Here is a 22092-nt window from a genome sequence, read left to right as displayed (position 1 = left end):
AGACGAGCGGAAGAGGTGGGGTGTAAAGGGAGCTTTTCATTGCCATGGTCACCAATGGCACCGTGAAGCACTCGCGACACCCCCCCTCAATTATCCTCAGGAGAAGACAAAAGAGAAGATGGGCTGTGCTGGGGCAACAGCGCTCCTCCAGCACTAGGGTTTGGCTGCCCGCAATTTCGCACTGACGTACTCTATGTAGCATGATAGTAGGACACACACCACCGCTGGGGCCAGAGTACTGCGAGAGAGCCCGCTTGGAATAAAGTGGCTTCACCTGCAATGAGAGATCAGGCAGCTTTTATTATATTTGTCCACAGTTAGACCCGCGGGCTGCCGGCGCAAAGGAGCCGCATGACTTTTGCTCAAGGGACCCACACAAAGACGTTAAATGGCGAGTTCACGTTGTTCTGCGTTTATGAGCCGGCCCCAGAATAGGGCGGAGGGGTGGGCGCGCTGAATGGATCTCCCGCAAATCAAAATAGTGTTTGTTTACCCTTTTCGCGCAGCGGTCCTGACCATCAAGATGCTTTCGCGGTGACCTCGAACAGAGTGGAGGTGTGAGCGCGTGATGGCCGTATGATGGCGGCCCTCCACCACGAGCCTCGGGCTAACAGGTTGTCCGAATGTATAAAGGGTCATACCTTTTATGAAAAAAAAAAAAAAAGAAAAGAAATAAAGGTGTCCTCTCGGTATCAGGCAAAGTCCAGTCCCTGCCTGGCTCCTAGACGGGGCCCACCATCGCGCTTGGTCCCTTGCGGCCACATTATTTCTGTTGCACGGCAGCAGAGAGCGTGACGATGTTCTGCGCTTGCTTCAGTGAGGGCATGTCAATCATGCTTCCGTGGAATGTGAACGCACCCTGGGAAGGATAAGAGAAGAAGAAAAAAAAAAAGACACCAAATAATGCATGTTAAACTTTCATGTTGTAAACGGGCACAGAACGGGTTGAGGATAATGAGTTTATTTGTGGATTGTTTTATCCATTCTTTTGTAGTAAGGCTGAGGCATGAGAATTTAGTAGGATTTCATCCAAAACAAAAAACAATTTAAAAGTAGAAAAGTGACATTTGGCTTCTTTGAAAAATGCATATCACAAGTGCTTTGAAACTATGGGCAAACCATTTCTTTTTGATTGTTTTTTTTTTTTTTATTTTTACTCCGTAAATGTTCATACTTATGATGTTCATTTAAAATGTGAATTTCACATTAGGAAACACAATTTCATACACAAAAATGATGGTGTTCAGTTTCAAAGGCTTAGAAGTGTAAAATTCCAATATATCACAGAAAAAAATGACATTTAGGGCACGCCTTTGTGGTATATGATGCAAAATATGAAATTACAGAACTTTTTCATAATAAGGTTTCACAAAATCCTAACCAGAAAACTATAGGATAATTCACTTGTGAGATGCATGTGTGGAAGCTTAGTGTGAATTCTTAGTAAAGCATGCAGCAAAGACTAGAAATCTTACTATTTGGGCGGATATTTGATTTAACATATGACAGTATCGGATATTCATGGTTTAAAAACTCTCTCAGCGTAGTCCCAACAGGAAGTGCAGTTACACCTAACTTCTCTTAATTTTTAGAGCATGTGACAACTAGGTAGGATTCCATAAAATAATCACCTGTTGCCAATTATTTTGAAACACACTATACTTTGAAACAAATATATCCTCTTTTGTTGGTTTTCTATGAAAATCTCATGACAACCCAAAGCAATTTGCGAGAAATGGAGATATCATGTACTCTGTGGGGGTTGAGGTGACGTACAAAATTAATCAATAACTAGAATATTTGCAATTTCTGAAGAAATTGCGTGTGAAGGTGTAACCTCTGAAGGCAAAGGTGTTGAATGATGTGGAATGGTGGGAATTGGGGGAATTGATTAAAGTTGGAACGGTCCGAATCGGATGAAGAATGACAAAGATAGAAGTGATAAACTGAAAAAGTGGAATTGTGGGTAATTTTTGAACTCTGGAAAGAAGAAAATTCAAACTACCATTGAATGGGGGGAATTGGATGAATCGATTAAACTTGGAACGGTCGCAATCGGATGAAGAATGGCAAAGGTAGAAGGGAAAAACTGAAAAAGTGGAATTGTGGGAAATTTTTGAATTGTGAGTAAAAATGGAGTGGCGGGCATTGGGAGAATGGATTAAAGTTAGAACGGTAAAAATCGGATGAAGAATGGTGAAGATAGAAGGGAAAAACTGAAAAAGTGGAATTATGGGTAATTTTTGAATTGTGGGTAAAAATGGAGTGGCGGGCATTGGGGGAATTGATTAAAGTTGGAACGGTCAGAATCGGATGAAGAATGGCAAAGATAGAAGGGAAAAACTGAAAAAGTGGAATTATGGGTAATTTTTGAATTGTGGGTAAAAATGGAGTGGCGGGCATCGGGGGAATTGATGAAAGTTGGAACGGTCAGAATCGGATGAAGAATGGCAAAGATAGAAGGGAAAAACTGAAAAAGTGGAATTATGGGTAATTTTTGAATTGTGGGTAAAAATGGAGTGGCGGGCATCAGGGGAATTGATTAATGTTGGAACGGTCACAATCGGATGAAGAATGGAAAAGATAGAAGGGAAAAACTGAAAAAGTGGAATTGTGGGTAATTTTTTAATTCAGGTAAGAAGAAAATAGATACCACCATGTAATGGCGGGAATTGGGGGAATTGATTAAAGTTAGAACGGTCGCAATTGGATGAAGAATGGCAAAGATAGAAGGGAAAAACTGAAAAAGTGGAATTATGGGTAATTTTTAAATTGTGGGTAAAAATGGAGTGGCGGGCATCGGGGGATTTGATGAAAGTTGGAACGGTCAGAATCGGATGAAGAATGGCAAAGATAGAAGAGAAAAACTGAAAAAGTGGAATTATGGGTAATTTTTGAATTGTGGGTAAAAATGGAGTGGCGGGCATTGGGGGAATTGATTAAAGTTGGAATGGTCAGAATCGGATGAAGAATGGCAAAGATAGAGGGGAAAAACTGAAAAAGTGGAATTGTGGGTAATTTTTGAATCATGGGAAGAGGAAAGGGGATACACAAATGAAATGGTGGGAATTGGGGGAATCCATTAAAGTTGGAACGGTGGGAATCGGAGCAGGAATGGCCAAGATAGAAGGTTACAAAGTTTGGTGAGGAAAATGGGAATGAGGAATTATGGGTAAAAATATGAAAATAGTTATGAATTACTGGAAGGTGTGAATATGAGTAGTATTGATATTGGGGAATGTATTAACTGATTAATGTGAGTGTGAAGTAGAGAAGCTTCAAGTAAATAATGTTAAATCCACCACTGGAAATGAATTATGAATTGTTATACATGAAAAATATAGAATAATGGGAAAATATTAATAATTATTAACTGTTACAATGGTGGGAATGAGCCATAAGGCGAAATGTATGAGATAAATGTTATGAATATGAAATAGGAAAGCTCAAAATGTAAAATGTTTAATCTCCCATTGGGAATGAATGGGAAGCCCTCCCATTGGAAATGAATTATGAATATTTGAAGGATGAAAAATATGGAATTATGGGAAAATATTGGAATGTATTAATTACTGGAATGATGGGAAGGATCCCTAAAACGAGATGAATGAGTTAAATATTGAAAATATGAAAAGGGAAAGCTGTAATAATGAAACAAAAAATGACCCAATGTAAGTCAATGGGCCTTTTTGGGGTGGAAAACCGGGAATTCTGGGAAAACTGTGAATACTTGGAATTCCAAAAATGGAAACGCCCTTCGGGCGCTTAACTGGAATAGTGTCAAATTGGAACGGTGTGAATCGGATAAACTGGGAATGAGCTGAAATCCGTCGAAAAACAGGCAGAATAAGAATAATAATAATAATAATAATAAAGAAAATGGCCGAGCACAATAACATATGTGTGAAGGTTCCACCTTCACACAATAAATAGAAAATACAATCAAGGACCTGCCATGTCATAAGACAAAAGCAAGCAAGTTCTCTCAACATCTTACATTTGCACACACACACACACACACACACACACACACACACACACACACACACACACACACACACACACACACACACACACAGATACAAAAAGGGACGGGCAAGCCTATATGAATCCCTGGGGCCATGAAGGCTAAGAGCCGTCCTGGTGAGCAGCAAGAGAAAGAGAGAGCATTGTGGGCAGATTGTGTGTTACCTCAGCAGATAGCCCACCGAGCCCAACACATAGGATCCAACCATGCACTAAATTAGGAACAATAATATTGTACACTTAATTGGCCTGAGGATCTCCCCTCCCCCCATACCTCCTCCTCTTCCTATGCAGTCTTTGAGAATCACCCAAGGCTTTACAGTCCGCATTATTGCGAGCTACAGAGGTGTGCCACAGGGACATACTCGAGTACACTCGCGTCACACTTTTTTTTCTATTTGGATGTCGGTCATTTATGAATGCTTAATTTGCTTAAGCCCTGATATAGCTTTGGAGAAAGCATTTAAATTGCTGCGTTTAGGAGTTCAACTGAGCTTTAAATGAGGTTGCGGCTTCAGTGACTTAATGGTTGTGCCGTCCCGCAGGGAAAAAAAAAAGTGCATGGGAAGCACAAGAACAGTGGTTTCATTTTGTGTCGTAAAAGTAGACAAACATGCAAGCGTTGTTATCGAAGAAAAAACAAATCTGGCAAACCTATTTAAAAAAAAATAAAAAATACCTTTCCGTCATTCTGGTGTCGCTCAAATGCAGCAATGAGCTCTTTAGCCCACTGGACCCTGTCCTGACTGGGTGAGAATTCTTCTTGCACGGCCTGGACCTGACCAGGGTGGATGACCTGTTTGCCTAAACCCAGAGAGCATTTTCAAATATGTTTATACATTTGAAAACATGGGGAAAACAATACAACAATAATAATATTAATCGTTGCGATAAAAAAATCAAAACAATAAAAAGTGAGTTACACTTAAAAATTTATAATATTTTAGGGGGTCTCAAAAAATGACAGCAATAATTGGGAAAAAAGAGGGGGGAGAAAAACACAGAAGCTTCTTTGTATCACTGTCTTGAGAAAAAAAATAAACCTGAAAAAATAAAATAACCCTTTTTTTCCCTGTGGCCACTCTGCCTTGTCTTTTTTCACTCACGTGAATTTTTTCTTCTTTGTTTCCCTCCAGTTTTCTTTCAATTAGTTTTAAAGGTATCGCATACTCTGCTTTACTATGCGATACCTTTAAAACTAATTGAAAGAAAACTGGAGGGGATGAAAAAAAGAGGAAAAATTTCACGTGAGTGAAAAAAGACAAGGCAGCGTGGCCACAGGGAAAAAAAAAAAAGAATGGCGACACACACGGAGAAAATAATTTGGCCGGCAGAGGAAAAGTTAATTGTGTGTGTTTATATTTGAGGCGTCTGAGGAGGGCCAGTACCAGACCCCGGAGGACTGTGCGCATCATTAACGAGTGCACCCCACCGGCCCACGCTTACTGCAAAACACTTTACAGAAGCACAACGCTTGCATTTAAAACAACAGATGCAGCAGAAAATGTTGACATCGGGAGATGGAGTGTGATTTTTTTTTTTTTTTTGTCCTATTTTCACTATTAGGTAACCTTTTTTGTAATATATTTGCCTTTGTTTATGTAGAAACGTTGAGTGCAACGGGGTGTCACGTTAATTCACACATCATTTCCCTCTCATGAAACTGTGACATGAAGATAAATATTACATTTAGTCCACTTTTTGCACTTCAGATACCCATTAATTTACTGTCATTTGAAATAATTTGTCTGGCAATAAATCCAAAAGGAGGCCGGGCAGAAAAAAATAATGATGTGCTGCAGCAACGAGGGAGGAGAATTTGGAAAACCAGGATTTTGAATTTTTTCCCCATACACGTGCCCTTCTCATAGTTAGATGATAATGATGAAGTGCAAATTATACCCATATTAGGCACACGAAAAAGAAGAATTTAGCAAAGTCATATTCCAGACAACCCGCCCTATAAATGAAATCCACCAGAGAGAAATTTCCTATTTAAGGGAAAACTTCATTGCATTTTGGCAGTCACATATTTTGTATGGTCTTTAAAACACTTTTAAAACAATAAAAACAAATAAACTATATTGAAAGGTAGCAAAAAAAAAATGGATAATGCATGTAATTGAATAAAAAATACGGTTTATAAGGGTCATAACGCTTACAAAAAAATTGTTCTGTTCTGTTCTGTTCTGAAAACAGAACCTTGATAAAGTGGAAGGGTACTGCCGTATATTTTTGCTTAGTTTTTTCCACTCTCAAAATACAGTAACTTTTAATCTTATAAAAACACATTCCCTGCAAATAACATAATAAAAATAATATTGTGGTATTACGAAAACTGAGACTTTTCTTGTGAAATTTTCATTTTAATACAGAGAAAGACTTCTGAACTTACGACATAATACTATAATACTACAACTTCATTCTTGTCAATGTTACAGCTTTGTCATTAAATCATAACCCCAACACCACAACAAAAAGTATTACAATTACTCAGGAAATCACACCTTGATTTTAATAAAAATACAATTAATGTAGTCATAAATACAAAACTATATTCCAGTAAATTGACAACCTACTGTAAAAAGTACAAGTTAAGTTTTCCAGTAGCATGACAAGCACTCACTTAATACAATGTAAAATGATAGTAAACAGTGGTATACCTACAACCTTTTACTCATCCTACTACAAATTAATTCATATTTTTTTGTCAGACATTGAACTGCTGCAGTTTAAGCATGATAATTAACAACCACCTTTTGCCAGATTGCTTAATATGAAAGTCACTGCCGCATTTAAATCTTTCATAAGTTCATAAATGACAAATCCGGCTGAAAACCGACGCCAAACTCCAACGCAATCCTCTCTCAGTATTTACCATACCCCCGCCCTCTCGGGCCAAAAACCACCTCGCGGCTAAATATGGTAAACGCCACAGACATAATCCTGTGTACATTTGCAGATCAGACTTGTCTTGATAAGTTACGCCAGTTATGAAACGTCTGGTGGCGGAGCACAAATCTTTATGAAAAAAAAAAAAAAAAAAAGGTGGGCCAAGACGAAGGAAGCAAAGCAAACGGGACAGAGTGGCGCAAGGGGGGTGGGAGGCGGGGGGCACTCCCTCCATTCAGGCTGCTCTCACCCCGGTTAACCCCCACCAATAAACACCCATACTGTATACACACTCTCACACACACACTGCGGTTACAGGCTGTTGAACGTCTCCTGACATCGTTAATTAGGCAGCAACCCGTCAACGCTTTTGTGTGCTACTAGACATTTATTTTTAAAACACTCATTGCACGTTTGCATGGATGTGAGGACAAGTGCATTAAAGGCGGTGCGTGTGTGCGCGTGCGTGTGTGTGTGTGGTGTTCAGATGAGAGACTAACTACATACACACACTTGTTGGCTAGGTGAGGAGTCACTCACTAGGGAGTATCAGGGGCCATGCAAAAAAAGAAAAAAAAGACAAAATTTAAAAAAAACAACAAACAAAAAAAAAACTAACAAAAACTAAGTACCAATATAATACAAATTTTATTTTATGGGAGTTTTGGGGCGGAGGATTATCTGCACGAAAATATAATTTATATATAATATAATTTTTTAAGTGCAATGATTAATAAACAACTAATCAATTACCAAATTAATCAATCATTATTTTTGCTAGTCAAGCAAACATTAGATACCTTAAATTGTCCAAATGCACAGATTTTTTACTAGAAATTTTCTAGATTCCTTTTGTCCTCTCTGAAAGAAGACTAATACAACAAAGCAAATCAAACAGCACTTTTACTACATTTTTTCATTTTTTTCTGACATGACAGATCAAACCAGATCAAATAATTTCAAAACATGTTTTTGCACAATTTAAAAAAAATCATATTTTGATTAAAAAATGGGAATGGAAGCTTTTTTTTTTTTTTTTTTTAATCACAAAAGAATCAAGAATGATTTCATTCACGCAATGGACAGCTATAGACATCCAAGATACATTTTCACTGCGCTGGCAGTGAATGAGTTTAATTATTGTACTTTCCTCAACATATCGCTGGCATATATCGAACAATACATTACTTGCAGTAAAATAATGCCAAATGCCATAATGTCCATAGATGTCAAAAATCCTAAAGTTTTACTGGGATGGAGGTGAACACATTAAAATACTCAATGGGTGCAGCTCACCTATTTTTATGCTAAATAGCAGAACTTTGGTCTGCTAAAATGACAACTTGAACAAATTTACAGATGTTCTCTTTTTTTTGGTCAGTTTATAAACAATTATTGCATCTCATTTTCCCATAAAGTTCATTTCCTGGACTTCCAATGGCCTCGACATTTGACATTTCAGTGTTAAGGTTAGTGCACACTTTAACTATACCGTTATGCAGCACAACAACACATGCTCAATTATCACCCTACTCACAGTTTTTTTATTGATTATTTTATATATCACGGCCATAGAAATGGAAGTGTCAAAAGTCCCTCTGTAAGTGGATTTTATATTCAAAACATCACTTTTATTAACTTTTAATTCAACTTCTCAAATCCTGATGTTGTTTCCATGAACTATGTTTTTCCTTATGCACTTTTGTAAAGTAAGCACACCTGTTAGAATATTCATTCACAGTTATGTTGAGTGTGTGTATACAATACAATGAAAGGTTTTTTTTTTTTGTGCAGCCACAATAGAGTGAAATGTTGAGTTAATGTGCGTGTTTTAAAAATCAAGTTATCTTTGGTCATAGCTGTACATTGGAGAACGTAGAAGCGCGTGTGTTAACGGCAGCATAGGTAGGGGTCTCAGGTAGCCTCGGTTTTAAAACAAATTGCCAGCCACCACAACCCCTTGCCCCTCTCACCCACCTACCCCTCCTCCCAAAAATGCATCATGCATGCCCGGCGGCCAATCGCGGGCTGCCATGTGGTGCTGTCGCCTCATTGGACGGCAGCTATTTGGCAAAAATGCTCTCAGGCGAGTTGATGGGCAGGGAATGGAAGTGGAACATTCTTCTTTTAAAAGCAGCAGATTTTGTGAACTCAAACAGGCAAAAAATTGTCTTGAATAGAGATCACAGAGATGTGAAATGTGGTGCTTCACAGTAAATAAATTCTAACTTTAAGGCAACCGTATAAATCCAATTCCTCACCAACAACAGGATTTTGGGTGGGTGCATTTTCTGTGCTCTGCATTAGTGGTGGCTTGGATTGTGCCAAGATCAATTACTGCTCAGGTACAAGGTTTTGGCTGCAATGCTTTATTGCATAAAAACTAGTAATACTGTAGCTTTCAAACCAAGAATCCGGCTGCACTTGTGTGGATTTCAAGCTTTCATTCACAGGACCAAATATACAAACTGAGAATTTTGTGATAAAAAGAGCCCAGAAATGAGAGTTGTATCAAATTAGTCAGTTATCAAAGATATTTCAGTTCCATTTTAATTAACATAGCCAGAGCGGCATTACTCTAACAGCGTGCTCATTATCATGGTTGTGGTTTATTTTATAACCACAACGAGAGTTGTTTGTTGTAATGCAATTTGCCTAATAAATAATTCTAGAAAAAGCTCTCACTGTAATATCGTGTAACAGTTTCATGATCTTTCTGTTGAAACTAAACATTATTAATATTTTGTGAAGATAAAGTATTTGTATAGGATCTTAAATTGACTGTGCATGCCTAATGAAGTGGCTGTGAGCCTAAATTGCTTTACTAGTCCTTAAGGAGAGAAAACACCATCATAAATATGGACTCCAGGAGGGGTAAGGGGGACTGATTGGAATCTCCCTGGAGTCGACCGTCCTGCCGGCATGCGTTGCACAAGCACGCACCCACTCAAGGTGGTTGCCTGGCTACAGACTCGCCGAGTGCCCAGTTAAAGTCGTCTCCGCTCTCGGCTGATAGCTCACTTTATTCTCACCTGCATTTTTCACTTAACGTTTGCATAGAAATGTCATAGCATTTAAGAAAATGGTGGCTTGGATGTTCGTAATTAGATAAAAGAAAAAAAATACACGGGCTATTTTTTCCATTTGTACTACGGGTCTATAAAAGTTTACGGCATACTGTAATGTCAATGGATAATTTTTGAAACACCTTAACATCTCGACAAGTATGCTGCCTTAAAGAGATTTGAATTAGAATAAAAGTGAGAAAAATCACATTTTTGTGTGCAAAAAAAAGTAAAAATATTTTCAAAATATCATCATAAAAAATGTAACATGATGTAAGATACAAACAAGGAGTATAGGATAATAATGCATTTAAAAAGGGGGCAGATTAACATGGTGGCCAGCCTTGATACCCTTTGGCCACACCTGAACCTTAGAAAAAAAAATGATACATGTGGTTTTTTCATTAATTTAATATGCATGCTGTATTCTTAGACCTTATGATTCCTGCCACAAGTTTTTTTTTTTATCTGCATATTCAAAATTGAATTGATATTAAAACAAATGTAATAAATGAAATGGTATGATTAAGAATGATGACGCATGCTTGCCTAGTGAGATGCTGCGTCACCCTGGCCAGCCCATGAAATTATTTCTGGCTTCGCTCCAGGTATGAAATTATTCAGGAAATCAACAGGTCTATTATCCATGCAAGTTACATTGTAGTACAATGACACCCCCCTAACATATAATATGATATGATATGATATGATATGATATGATATGATATTATATGATATGATATAGATTTCTTTAACCAAGCCGGATGAGTGTCAAAAATTTGGTAAGGTTTGGTTAAGTCTCTGAAAATTTGATTTGTCTTGCAAAGAAAAAAAAGTACATGCTAATAAGATTATACATTTCTAAAAAATCAATAGGGGCCTCACAGTGGTAGCTGGTTGGGGCATAATCGGGTAAAAACTACCTTGCCATCCTCCAGTATGAGGTCCAAAAATCTTGAATCCACTTTTTTGGGTCAAACACAATGCTGCATTAAAAAAAAACAATACCAAACTTACCTAAAACAAAAACTGGTGAAATGTGAGTGGATTGAGGTTTTTAAGAATGGAAAAGCAAGCATGTCCATGAATCTGCATTTCCATATCTATGCTTCTTTTGCCGTTCTTTTTGTATGTGTGAACCAAATATGCTAGTACGTTAAGTCTGTAACTTTATTTACGTATCTATGAGCGGTAAACTCCTCCATGTAAGGTATTGATTTAAATATAATAAAAAGAGTTGTTGTGACGTTTTTGGGGGGTATTTTGTGGATGCTATTTTCACTTTCAAAACAAAATTAACTGTACAACACCATTGGTTTTACCTGTGAAACCCATGAGAGCTCCCTCTCGGGCCTGCTGCCTCAGCCCCTCCACGTCTTTGTAGTCGATGTACACTAGGTCGATAGCCTGAAGCCCAAAAGCCTTGGCGGTGGTGACCACTTTCTGCCTCGCGTAAAGCAGCTCCTTGGCCTCCTTGGTCCGTGTGGCGCCTTTGGGTAAACACACACAGCATGCGGGTCACGTGTCAAGGTGTGAAAGGGAGCCGAGCTAATGCGAAAGGAAGCCAAGGGGTGCACAGGAAGTGAGGATAGCAAGGGGTGATGAGTGAGGAAGTCTGGAACATATACAGTACCGGTAACAAATGTTGCTCTCACACAGGGGTGCATTACAGGAAAGTAAACACATCCATTTTGCTTTTAGAGAATCCAGGCATTAATCTTGTTTACCTTACCTTACACACCAAGTCATATTAGAGTATTTCTTATAGTAGTTGCGAAGTAGTGCAACAATAACTAATGGATTTTTTAAAATAATGCCTTTGGAGAGGTAGCAGTTTACATTACCTTGTATTGGATTAAAATAATCTTACACTGAACAAATGATATTAGATGTATGTTTGTAAAGGTGCAATTTTACATAAGCATTGGATTTTGGATAATTACAGTGCCACCCACATACTGTACAGTATGTGTCTGTCTATGAAGTGTACCTCAAAAGGTCAACTAGAGAAAAAGTACATTTATATTCATTTCTGTTTTCACAAAACCTGGCTTATGTCAGGGAAATGAGTTTTAAGTTATTGATGAAAACACTAATTTTCGACAGGTATTTTGGGATTTAAAAAACAAAACAAAACAAAAGAAACTGTGCACCATTGAAAGATGAATGTATGAAAACTTTAAAAGCACTTTTTTTTCTAAATTAAATGGAAAAAAAAATAAACTTGGCACTATAATGAGTCTTGTAACTTTGTCCATTTTTGAGATACCTTCATGTGTCATATATCATTTTAAAGAGTGTTATTAAGTGCATTAAAATACATTGATATTTCTATTTTCAGCTACAGAGACATAAGCCTGACTTGTTGAAAACAGCATATTTGAAAATTCAATTTTTTTAATGCCACTGAAGTCAAATCATTTGGATTTTGACTGCTTGTTGTACTACTGTAACATTAACATTTTTACTATGTTAATTATAGACAAAATATTAACATGTTACTGCTTAGAATGAAAAAATGAGTAAAGTCTCCTGCTGACTTCTTCTTGGGATTTTTTGTTTATATATTTCAAAAGCAGAACAAGCCTCAACACTGGATGTTACAGTACATCGGTAATCTATATCCAAAACATTAAGACCATAGCAACATTGTTTCTATTTCAACACACATGCCGTTACTTCTCTTTTGCAGGGCCAATTTGAGCTACCGTATGCATACTTGAGGGAGTAGGCAGAAATGTTTGTTTCCCTAAGGTGCTCAGAAGGAAGAGTATACAGTATACAGTATATGGTTTAGCAATAAAAACTGGCCAAAAAAATATACCAAACATAAAGGACACAGCTTTGTTGACATCCGTTATTTCCTTTCATTCATTGCGCCTCATTTTCTTAGTGAGATTGTGATGCGTACTGATGAATTGCCAGACCTTCTGTCAGTATTGAGTTTGGAAAAGTATGAAACTTATTTAGCATAATCACAATCTTACGAAGAAAATAATGCACATTGAATGGGAGACGATTAGAAAGGAAGACAGAACTCACCGAGGTTTTATGGTACTAATTCCGTAATTGCTACAAACAATACATGACTTTGTGGCCATTTATACATTTCAGATGGTAGAACACAGACAGTTAGCACAGTTAGACAGTTTCCCCCACATTCACTTTTTTTTTTTTTTTTTTTTACACTTTAATGACAGTTGTTGAATGTTAATTTAAAAAATGTTTGATTAGAGTTTTTTTTAAAGTTTTTTTAAGTGGAAAAACATTTACAGCTTGATTCCATTTCCAATTATAATAATAATTTTTTTATTATTATGTATTATTTTATGGAAACTGTTTTAAAATCCGAACATTTTGTTTGTCAACCAGCATTGAGGCATGATTGTGTTTCATGTTGGATGCTTCACTGTATTTGATAGTATTTATCATAGCCTGTAATTGCTTCTTAAAATAAGACTAAAAAATGTACTATTTGTTACACTACTTTTTAAATATCTTCTCTTTATAGCAGCAGGTGGGTCACCCTATCACAACGACAACGGAAGCCCAAGGCCAAGTCTTCATTTCATCCTTATACTGGAAAAACAACGTATTTATTTACCTGCGTCACAATCCATCATCATTCCACCAGGTGTCCACTGCAACCAATTCACAATGTTGGAATCATGATTAACACAGGAAAGTGGTGCAATAGTTACCTATACTGGCGCAGAAGTCATCAGAACCAAACACCACACCATCGTGATGGAGGCCCACCTCAGGTGCGAGTCGATGGATTTCCTCGCATACCGCCTGAGAAGCAAGGCAGTTGCGTTACATGCTTGCAATTAGTGGGCAAAATGGGGGTGGAAATCTTAAATCTTATTATACCCTAGTGTTTCAACTTCAAACAGCCTGCTTTGTGGTTTGCCTTCACAAAGAACATAACAAAAAAAAATCACTCATTACAAAAGTACATTCCCTCTTATCAAATACGCTAATGAAAGCACAGCCTTTACTCGATATCAAGGGTAAAAATGAGAATAGTAGACTAAATAGTAAACTCAGTAAGCTGCCAGTGGGTGCAAACATGAAGGAAATGTGCCAGAATGCTTCCCCTTTTAAATAGTGAAAAATCTCATGATTATGTTTAATGCTTATGGACAAGCCTTCCTTAATATTATTATTGTTATTTTATTATAATCTGCTTCTTTTTTATCATGTTTAACAACAGAACTAGGGGTTGACAACTAATGTCCGTTAAATATGGGGAAAATTATAACTATAATAATTATAATGTATATAAACATAATGTATTGTACTATATCGAGCTAATTTTATTGTAATTATTTGTAAAAATACTTGTCATGTGAGAGCAGAAACTGAATTGGACCCAAAAGCAGACAGGACACAGAAGTGGAAAGTGGAAATAGACTTGTGTACATACTGTATATGTGCGCCTTATAGTGCGGAAAATATGGTAATTGTTCTCCATATTTTGTTCTCTTTGTGTCACATTGTATCCATTTGGTTACGCTCCTTCCAGTGTTGTAGTTTGAGGTTAGAGTTTTTATCCATTTATAATTCATATATAACGTGTGTCACCAGGCTGTATGAAATCTGCACTGCGGGTGTTTTTGCACTGTAAGTGAACGGGAAAAAAAAATAGCGAATTAAAACATACGACAGAAACAGGACTGGACAGATTCAGCTTTCAGCATTGGCCTCCATGTTGTTAAAAAAGGATATGTTGTTGGAACTGAAACGCACCGACAAACTGTACAACCAAGTCATTGAAGTTGAAGAAAGACAGAAGAATGCATTTTGTGTTGAAGTAAGTATTTTGGGAGACAGACGCTTTGGTGCGTGCAAGCATTTCATTTATTTATTTATTTTTCCATTTTTAATAAGTTTTGGTAATTTTGGTAATTTCATTCATCTTCAATTAATGGTAAATAAATACATTGACAACCATACAAAACATGGAAAAATACATTCTCACTCTTCTGCAATGTGTAAATGATGTGCATTGGCGCAGCTCTGAGATGGTAATGTAGATGTGGTGCAAGATTTACCGCTCAGCTAATTTTCTGTCATCCTTTATTCGACAAATCTGAAAAGTTTTAGCGCAAATTATAGCTAATGTAAGCGCTGGATTTATATGAGGTGTCCCAAGGGGATGACGTTAGTGGTAGAGTAAGCGCTTGTTGCCTGTTCAGCTTTCAAAGACAGTAAGAGCTAAATCATTTTGTGAGATGCTTGTGACCAAAGAAGTTCAAGTGCTGTGTTTCCTTCCCGTCTGATGAAAACTGTTTCGAACAGCTCACGCACGAAAATGCTAGACTAACAAACAAACTGCTCAAACCTCTCAACCCCGGGGTTAACTGAAGCTTACTGAAGTTGTAATCCACCCTTATACATCTGTATATAGTCTTACACAGAATTTGTTTGAAATGCTCAAGATAAAACCAAAACAAAAGATGGCATACAGAACGTTAGCAATTGTTTTCATTCTTTTAATTCCTAAGCATTATAAACTTGACAGTGATCTTCGTTATACAACCAAACTAACCAACCGGTAAGAACAGGTTGTAATAATTCACCGAAATCTCCTTTGTTGCACTATTTTTTGAATGAATTGTCTCCAGCAATTTTTCCCTCCGTGGTTTAACAGATGCTCGTCGACAGACTTACTACACAACTTTGACTTTCGTCAATTATGAACAGAAGGAAAAAGTAAAGTGCACATTTGTGTCCACTTGTCCACCAGCGTTACCTCACTACAAGCCTTTCAAAACAAGAATTTAGATTTACACTTTAATCATTTTGAATGAATACAAAAACATTACAAAATTAATTCTCAAAGTTTTAATCTGTTAAGATGTTTTTGATTTAAGCTGTCCGGTTCAGTATTTACAACTGATGCATTTTCTTAATAAATATTTTATTAATAAGCTTTTATTTTGTGATGGCTATCTTGAGGGGAAAATGCAGGCTCTCTAAAAACATCATATTCCATGAAAATTTGGAAGGAGTTTGGGGGATGGGCTGGTAGTCATTTTTAATTTACCTTAAAGTTGAGCAGGCCCACAGCAGTTTCCACAAAGGTCACGAGACGAACAGGTCCCGTCAGCGACCGTCCTTTCAAGCTGCGCTGAAACCTGTCAACGAACTGAAGAACACAGGCGCCGCAACTCATTAGATCGCTGTTTGCACGAACAGCAAAACAACACAGCACCGCACAATTACATTATATTAATTTTGTTTGAAGGACAGCCGTACAGACATTTTGTATCCTCTGCAGAATTTAGCGGTAATAACAACAACCCCTTGCCATGTTTTGATGATTCAAATTCATTTGTAATAGACGCTTAAATGAATAAATTAAAAGATGCGCCATACTCCGAGGGACTCTAAAGTTGCTGCTCCTCACCGTGCAGCTGCCACCTTAAGTGCACTTACCACTGCATTATTAGCCCACTCCAAAGAGCTCACACTGCGCTATTGTGGGGGAATTAATTCAAGGGGTGAAAAATAAATAAATAAATAAATACATTGCAATAGAAATGTTCAGGTACAAGTAAGTGATATGACAGCTTTCAACATCCGTCATGGAGTAAAAAAAAAAAAAAAAAAAGCCCATTTTGATATTCATCTGAGTACACCGCTACCTGCACCGCTCACTTAGTAGCCATAATACGAAGAAACAGAGCCGAAGGTTCAAATGCCAAAGAAGCAGACGAAAGGAAATAATTTACATGAGCACCAGGAAATATTTCTTCATTTCGTGTGAAGTCTTTAGAAACTGCATGGCGACAGAGACTTTGCATGCTCATGTAAATACACATAGTGTTTGCATACACATCAAGGTGCGAAGAAACAAGATTTGAAATGTCTTTTGAAACATACGCGGGCACACACTTCTATCAGTAATAGTGGGGCTGCTGAAGCAACAATGCGACACTTCTGCCTCCTGTCTTTTTTTTTGCTCACTAATATGCGAGCTCACCTAGGCAGATCTTAAAACTGGAGTTTAATTCTTTTAAAGACCAAAGTGTTTCTTTTTTTCCTAACAAACCCGTTCACATCGAGCCTTGGGACTGCCGGTGGGATATCCCAAATTCCAAAATCTATCATCTGGAAACACACAAAGCCCCCCCCCTTTCATCAGATATTTCTTTTCAAAGCCAGTACCCCCCTTACTCGGCAAACCAGAGGAAAAAACTTTGTGTCCCCTTGCCTTTTTCCATAATAATCTCAGGTAGGCAACCCAAAACGTGCCCCCATACTCGCTTGTCTGAAAGAACGAGGCCCCCATTGAAGGATTTCCAAAATAGGGCCAATTTTAATCATCTCTCCATTCAATCACAGCCAGGATAAATCATATCTGAGGAGATTTGCATAAATACAAACCCATCAAAGACTTTTCATCTTCAAAAGGGTCTTTTTTTCTTTTCCAAGACCCCAACAGGCTTTGTACTGTAATCATCTGAGGTCACAACCCGGTGGGAGCCTGGCTGCCATAGCAACGTGAACGCTGGGGGCTTGGTTGGGCATTGAGGCGGGTGGAGGGGAGGGGGAGCGGTGCGTCTGAGAGTGTGAAAAGAGGGTGTAAGATAAATCTATTTTTGTGACAGAAGAAACAACATAGATAGTTGGCGGGCCATTGAGGGGCGATGGCGCTGATATCACACACAACAACGGACATTGTCGGGGTAGCCTAAGAAAAAAAAAAAAACACACACACACTTCTATAAGAGCTTCCAAGTGTCTCTGATTACATGTTTCCATCCCCATATTCTCATCTTCAGCTATTATGCACTTGGAGAGGCTGATTTACACAGCATAAGAGGTGCTTTCATTGTGCTTCTCTTATGTACAACGGCCATTAGATGTCAATGGCTCTCACGACTAAGGACCTTTAATTGGGACTCAATTGGGCTGGGTAAAAAAAAAAAAAAAAAAAAAAGAATAATTTCTTAAAAAAAAAAAAAAGGTGGGGGGGGGGCAACGCCTCTTCCAAGCAGACTCTTAGACAATTCAGCAAAGAGCAAGAGAAAGGAAGCGATAGTGGGACAAGTTTCAATTAATTTTGCTTCAAAAGGAGGCCAGATTAAATGTTTCCTGCCTGCTGAAGTGTTCATTTCACAGAGGGGAAGCGGAGAAAGGGATAAGGGGAGGTTACGGAGGAGGAGGAGCGGGACGGGGGCGCCATTCTTTTGGCTACACCAAATAGTGTGGTGGGGCAAAGAATGCTGCACGGCTCTGAATCTGTGTGAGAATTGTCCCATAGACAAAAAAAAAAAAAAAAGAGGGTTACTTTGGGAGGAGGGGGGGTTACGCCTGTTACAGCCCAATAAGGCCCGTCAGTCACAAAAGGGGCTGTGGGGGTGCGGCTGAGAGGAGAAAGGCCCCCGCTAAAGATTTTCCACACAAAAGGAAACAAGCGAGTCCATCTTTTAGCGACAAATCAGTCTGGAGGCTCCTGGGCTAATATCAATAAAAAAAGAGAAGAAAAATAAACAAGTGAGGGAGGGGGAACATGGGGAGGGTGGGGATTTTACTGCGCCTGCCTTACAAGAGTGGAGAGAATCAGACACATGCTTGCAACACAAGACGCCTCAATGTGCATGCAAAAGCAGTTGAAAAGGCCAAGACCACAAAGGAAGAAAGAGGAGTTTAGGTAATAGAAAAGGAAGCATCCCCAACAACACGTGCGCACCCTCTGATGTATTAACACATTAAAAACAAGTCACTTTTGTTCTCCTTTTAATACACTAAAATCTTACAAAAAAATCAACACACCATAAATACATTTTTGTGTTTCGGCTCAAAAAATATGAAGTATGAAACAGAATAAAAACAAAAAAAAGATGATGGCTTACTCTAAATTAAACCATGGAGTGATGGCCACTGTGATTGGCTGATGTGTGAAAGGAGGCAGGACTTCGGGTTATCATACAGATCTGTAGTTTTCGCAGAACTCTTGCGAATACGAAGCACAGATAAGGAGGACTGTCAGTGTTACAAATTGTCCAATAAATCTAGTGTGCCAGGAGACGAATACTGGTAATGACTCTCACCTGTTTTGTGAGGGAAACAAGATAAACAATAACAAAACAAGAAATTCTGTTCTCAGGAAGCATGGCCGCAAAATTTTATCAGGGAATTACAGTGAATAATAATTATAAAAATAAAATAAAATGTAAAATATCTCTGATAAATAAAACCGATGAATTAGACGTCTGTTTTACACACGTACACACTTTTCTTGCTCATGTCTGATACCTTATATGGAACTGCAAGTAAGTGGTGAGCGATGAGCGGCGAGGCACTGAATCCTCTAGAGTCGGACATTGTCCATCGAATGGATTTGAACAGTTGTCCGATGGCGCTAAAATTGGCTTTCTGGTAATTATTAATCTTGTAAATATTTTGTGATATAAAATCAAATCAATTCCATTACTATAATGGAAATCTAGTTTGACAAGTGCTCTGGAAAGGATTGTGTTTCAACTAACGGCTCAATTACAGTATATAGTAGTTGTTCGATTATGAATGGGCGCACACCAGGTTGAAATAAATACATATTTATTTATTATTCCGTCTATAAAGTCGTATTGAGTGATCTAAGGCAAATGGCCGGTTGTGAGATCCATTATGCTTATGAAGCAAATCTGCACAAATGTCTGCCTCTTGCGCAGTAGCCAAGAAAAACACTACGGTCAATCCCTGAGTCCTGCCACAGGGATCAATTCCCACTTTTACTGTGAAATGAAAAGCATGTTATGATTGCTTTGAAGATTCCTGCGGTTTTATCTTACTTCTTGAGTTTGTATAAGGATTCTACTACATATTATGGAGCCAGCGGACAGGAGACTAAATATCAGTTTAAGTTATGCTCTTTGCAAGCACAATTTTGTTTGGTTGAAATACATAAAATATAATTGTTTAATATTGTAAAACATTTTTTAATACATTTAACACATTTATTATGTGTAGAGTAAGGCTGAATTTGTAGGTTTGCTATTTTGTGAGAATTGGATGTACACTTTTTTAAATGTCTTGAATTACTGTTTCCATAATGTAAATGTTTTGCCTGTACATTTGGAAAGAACAAAATTACTGTAACAAACATTTATTAAAGGGCTACTGTTTCAGCAGTGAAAAGTTACTGTTTTGTCCAAAGTTCATTTGACATTATTTTTCATGTAAATTAATAATACATTTAAATAACATTTAATTGACAAACACATTTCGACACTTGTTTTTGACTGAAAATGACACACACATGCAGGGCTCAAGTAACAACCAATCATGGCTCAACTTGCAAATGCCACATGACTAATGCCAGTGAACCCGTGAAATCCGCAAAGTAGAACCCACCCATCCAGGTATCATTTTGTAGGTATATGTGGGTAAAAAATATTTTAAAATGTGAAATATTTATACCACACATTTTTGAGACAAAGATTACTACAGTACACATATTTACTTAAATCTTTCATTATTAAACCATGTACAGTAACTGCCCTCTTATACCTTCCCTTCCATCTCATGGCTGTCATTGAGAAACACGAAGGGCCGGAGTTGCCCTTGGACAATTGACCTAGAGTGGAGCCCGTAGCTGACCAAACACGATAACAGGGAAGAAGAGTTCACAATATAAATTCCAATTATTACAACTTGTAACATCTTCCCAACGCTCTGTTTTGTCCTCACCGTATTGCTCCTGCTGCACACTCTCACTTGTGCGTGAGGTGGAGACTGCCTTTGGAGGTGCAGTCAAAAGCTTGGACAAGACTGGCGAGACAATCAGTCAATCAGCTCATTAATAATGAAATAATGCTTAATGAAAATGCTTTAATAAGGAAAATATCTCTGTAATAGAACTAAGTCTTACAAAATGTAAAATACACATTGAACTGAAAGTGTAGTAAGTGGTCTTGTTAAAAGTCTGTAGTACAACAAACAGTGAAGATTAAATGGTCTTTCACTTTAATTACCCATTTTTACCTAAGGTACTCAAAGCGCGTTACACCAAGTACTAGTTTGTGTACTGACGACAGCATTGGAAACAACTGGGGGTTCAGTATCTTGCCCAGGGGCACTTCAACAGGGTCACAATGGCCGGGGATGGAACCCAAAACCTCTGGGTTGGAAGATGACCGCTGCACTACTTATGCTGCTCAAAATCAGGTTCCATAACATCATGCTACTTTTAAATATTTCCATTGTAAACGATTTGTGTGAACCGGTTAATTCTACAGAATGGCAAAAATAAACACTGCAACTTTTTGGATCTGAACCAACAATAGAAACTTGTAAGGTGCAACGATTTAAGAACTTACCCACTGAACCTCTTGCGTGTCTTCCACTTTGGGCAACATAAGGGCAGGTGGGAGAACCTCAGCCTGCAGGACAACTTGAAGGTCAGCTTCAGCTAAACCACTGGACACAGAGTTAACCCTCACACACTTCTCAGTCCGGCCCAGGTTCAGTTCAGCCAGCATCCTGGGAATGTTTTCCCTGGCCTCCGTCTAGAAGAGCGGAAAAAAAGTTTACATTAGGACATGTAGCATTGTGAGTGATAAATTATGATGAGAAGCAATAATCGCACATTTAGGCACACAATACAGCAAAGTGCTTGTGCTTTTAAAGTAAACACTCTGAAAAAAAAAAAAAAAAACGGGCAGGAAGAGAGGTGAGGGCCAATTTAAAGAAAAAACCTGCCGTTCCAAATTCCACCGGTGACAAAACATATGCCGCAATATTTAAAACAGATGCCAATGAATGAAAAAAGGGGTGTCTGAACGGTGGGAATGGCGTCCTGTTACTGAGAGGAGTGAGCTTTCTCTCTCTCTAGGAAAAATGTGGTCTGAGTTAAACAACATACGGAAACGGAAGCTTATAAGCTGTCAGGTTTGATGAGAGACTGGAGTGGTTGATGGGCCATTTTGGGTTTTCAATAACTCTATTCATTCTATGAGAGAAATTACTTTAAAATGAATAAGAATATCTCAGCGTTTTTGAAAGCTAAAGCCAAATAGTTAGGACGGGCAACAGTTTTAGTGATCCTGGAGTTAGTTAGCGTGATTAGATAAGGTTAGATAAAGAAATTTATGAT

General features: G+C 38.0%; 1 protein-coding gene across 2 annotated transcripts in view; it reads right to left on the bottom strand.

Annotated features, from left to right (window-relative positions):
• Positions 1-280: 280 nt before the first annotated feature.
• LOC148423085 (citramalyl-CoA lyase, mitochondrial-like) overlaps positions 281-22092 on the bottom strand; it is a 61758-nt gene continuing 39946 nt past the window's right edge. The window contains exons 3-9 of one of the 2 annotated variants that reach the window (XM_088415485.1): positions 21317-21505; positions 16036-16137; positions 13685-13778; positions 11306-11473; positions 4706-4830; positions 737-859; positions 281-641 (exon numbers count right to left, since the gene is read on the bottom strand). In XM_088415485.1, the coding sequence (XP_088271611.1) occupies positions 764-859; positions 4706-4830; positions 11306-11473; positions 13685-13778; positions 16036-16137; positions 21317-21505 (774 nt within the window). In that variant the 3' untranslated portion in view covers positions 281-641; positions 737-763. Of the gene's footprint in view, positions 860-4705; positions 4831-11305; positions 11474-13684; positions 13779-16035; positions 16138-21316; positions 21506-22092 lie in introns of both variants that reach the window. The other variant, XM_088415484.1, reaches the window with a different exon arrangement.

Source organism: Hippichthys cyanospilos, chromosome 5 (assembly GCF_059441005.1).
Source record: "Hippichthys cyanospilos isolate Australia breed blue-spotted pipefish chromosome 5, RoL_Hcya_1.0, whole genome shotgun sequence".
Lineage (NCBI taxonomy): Eukaryota > Metazoa > Chordata > Actinopteri > Syngnathiformes > Syngnathidae > Hippichthys > Hippichthys cyanospilos.
The sequence above is the reverse complement of the archived record's forward strand: the minus strand, read 5'-3'. Positions and strand labels throughout refer to the sequence as shown.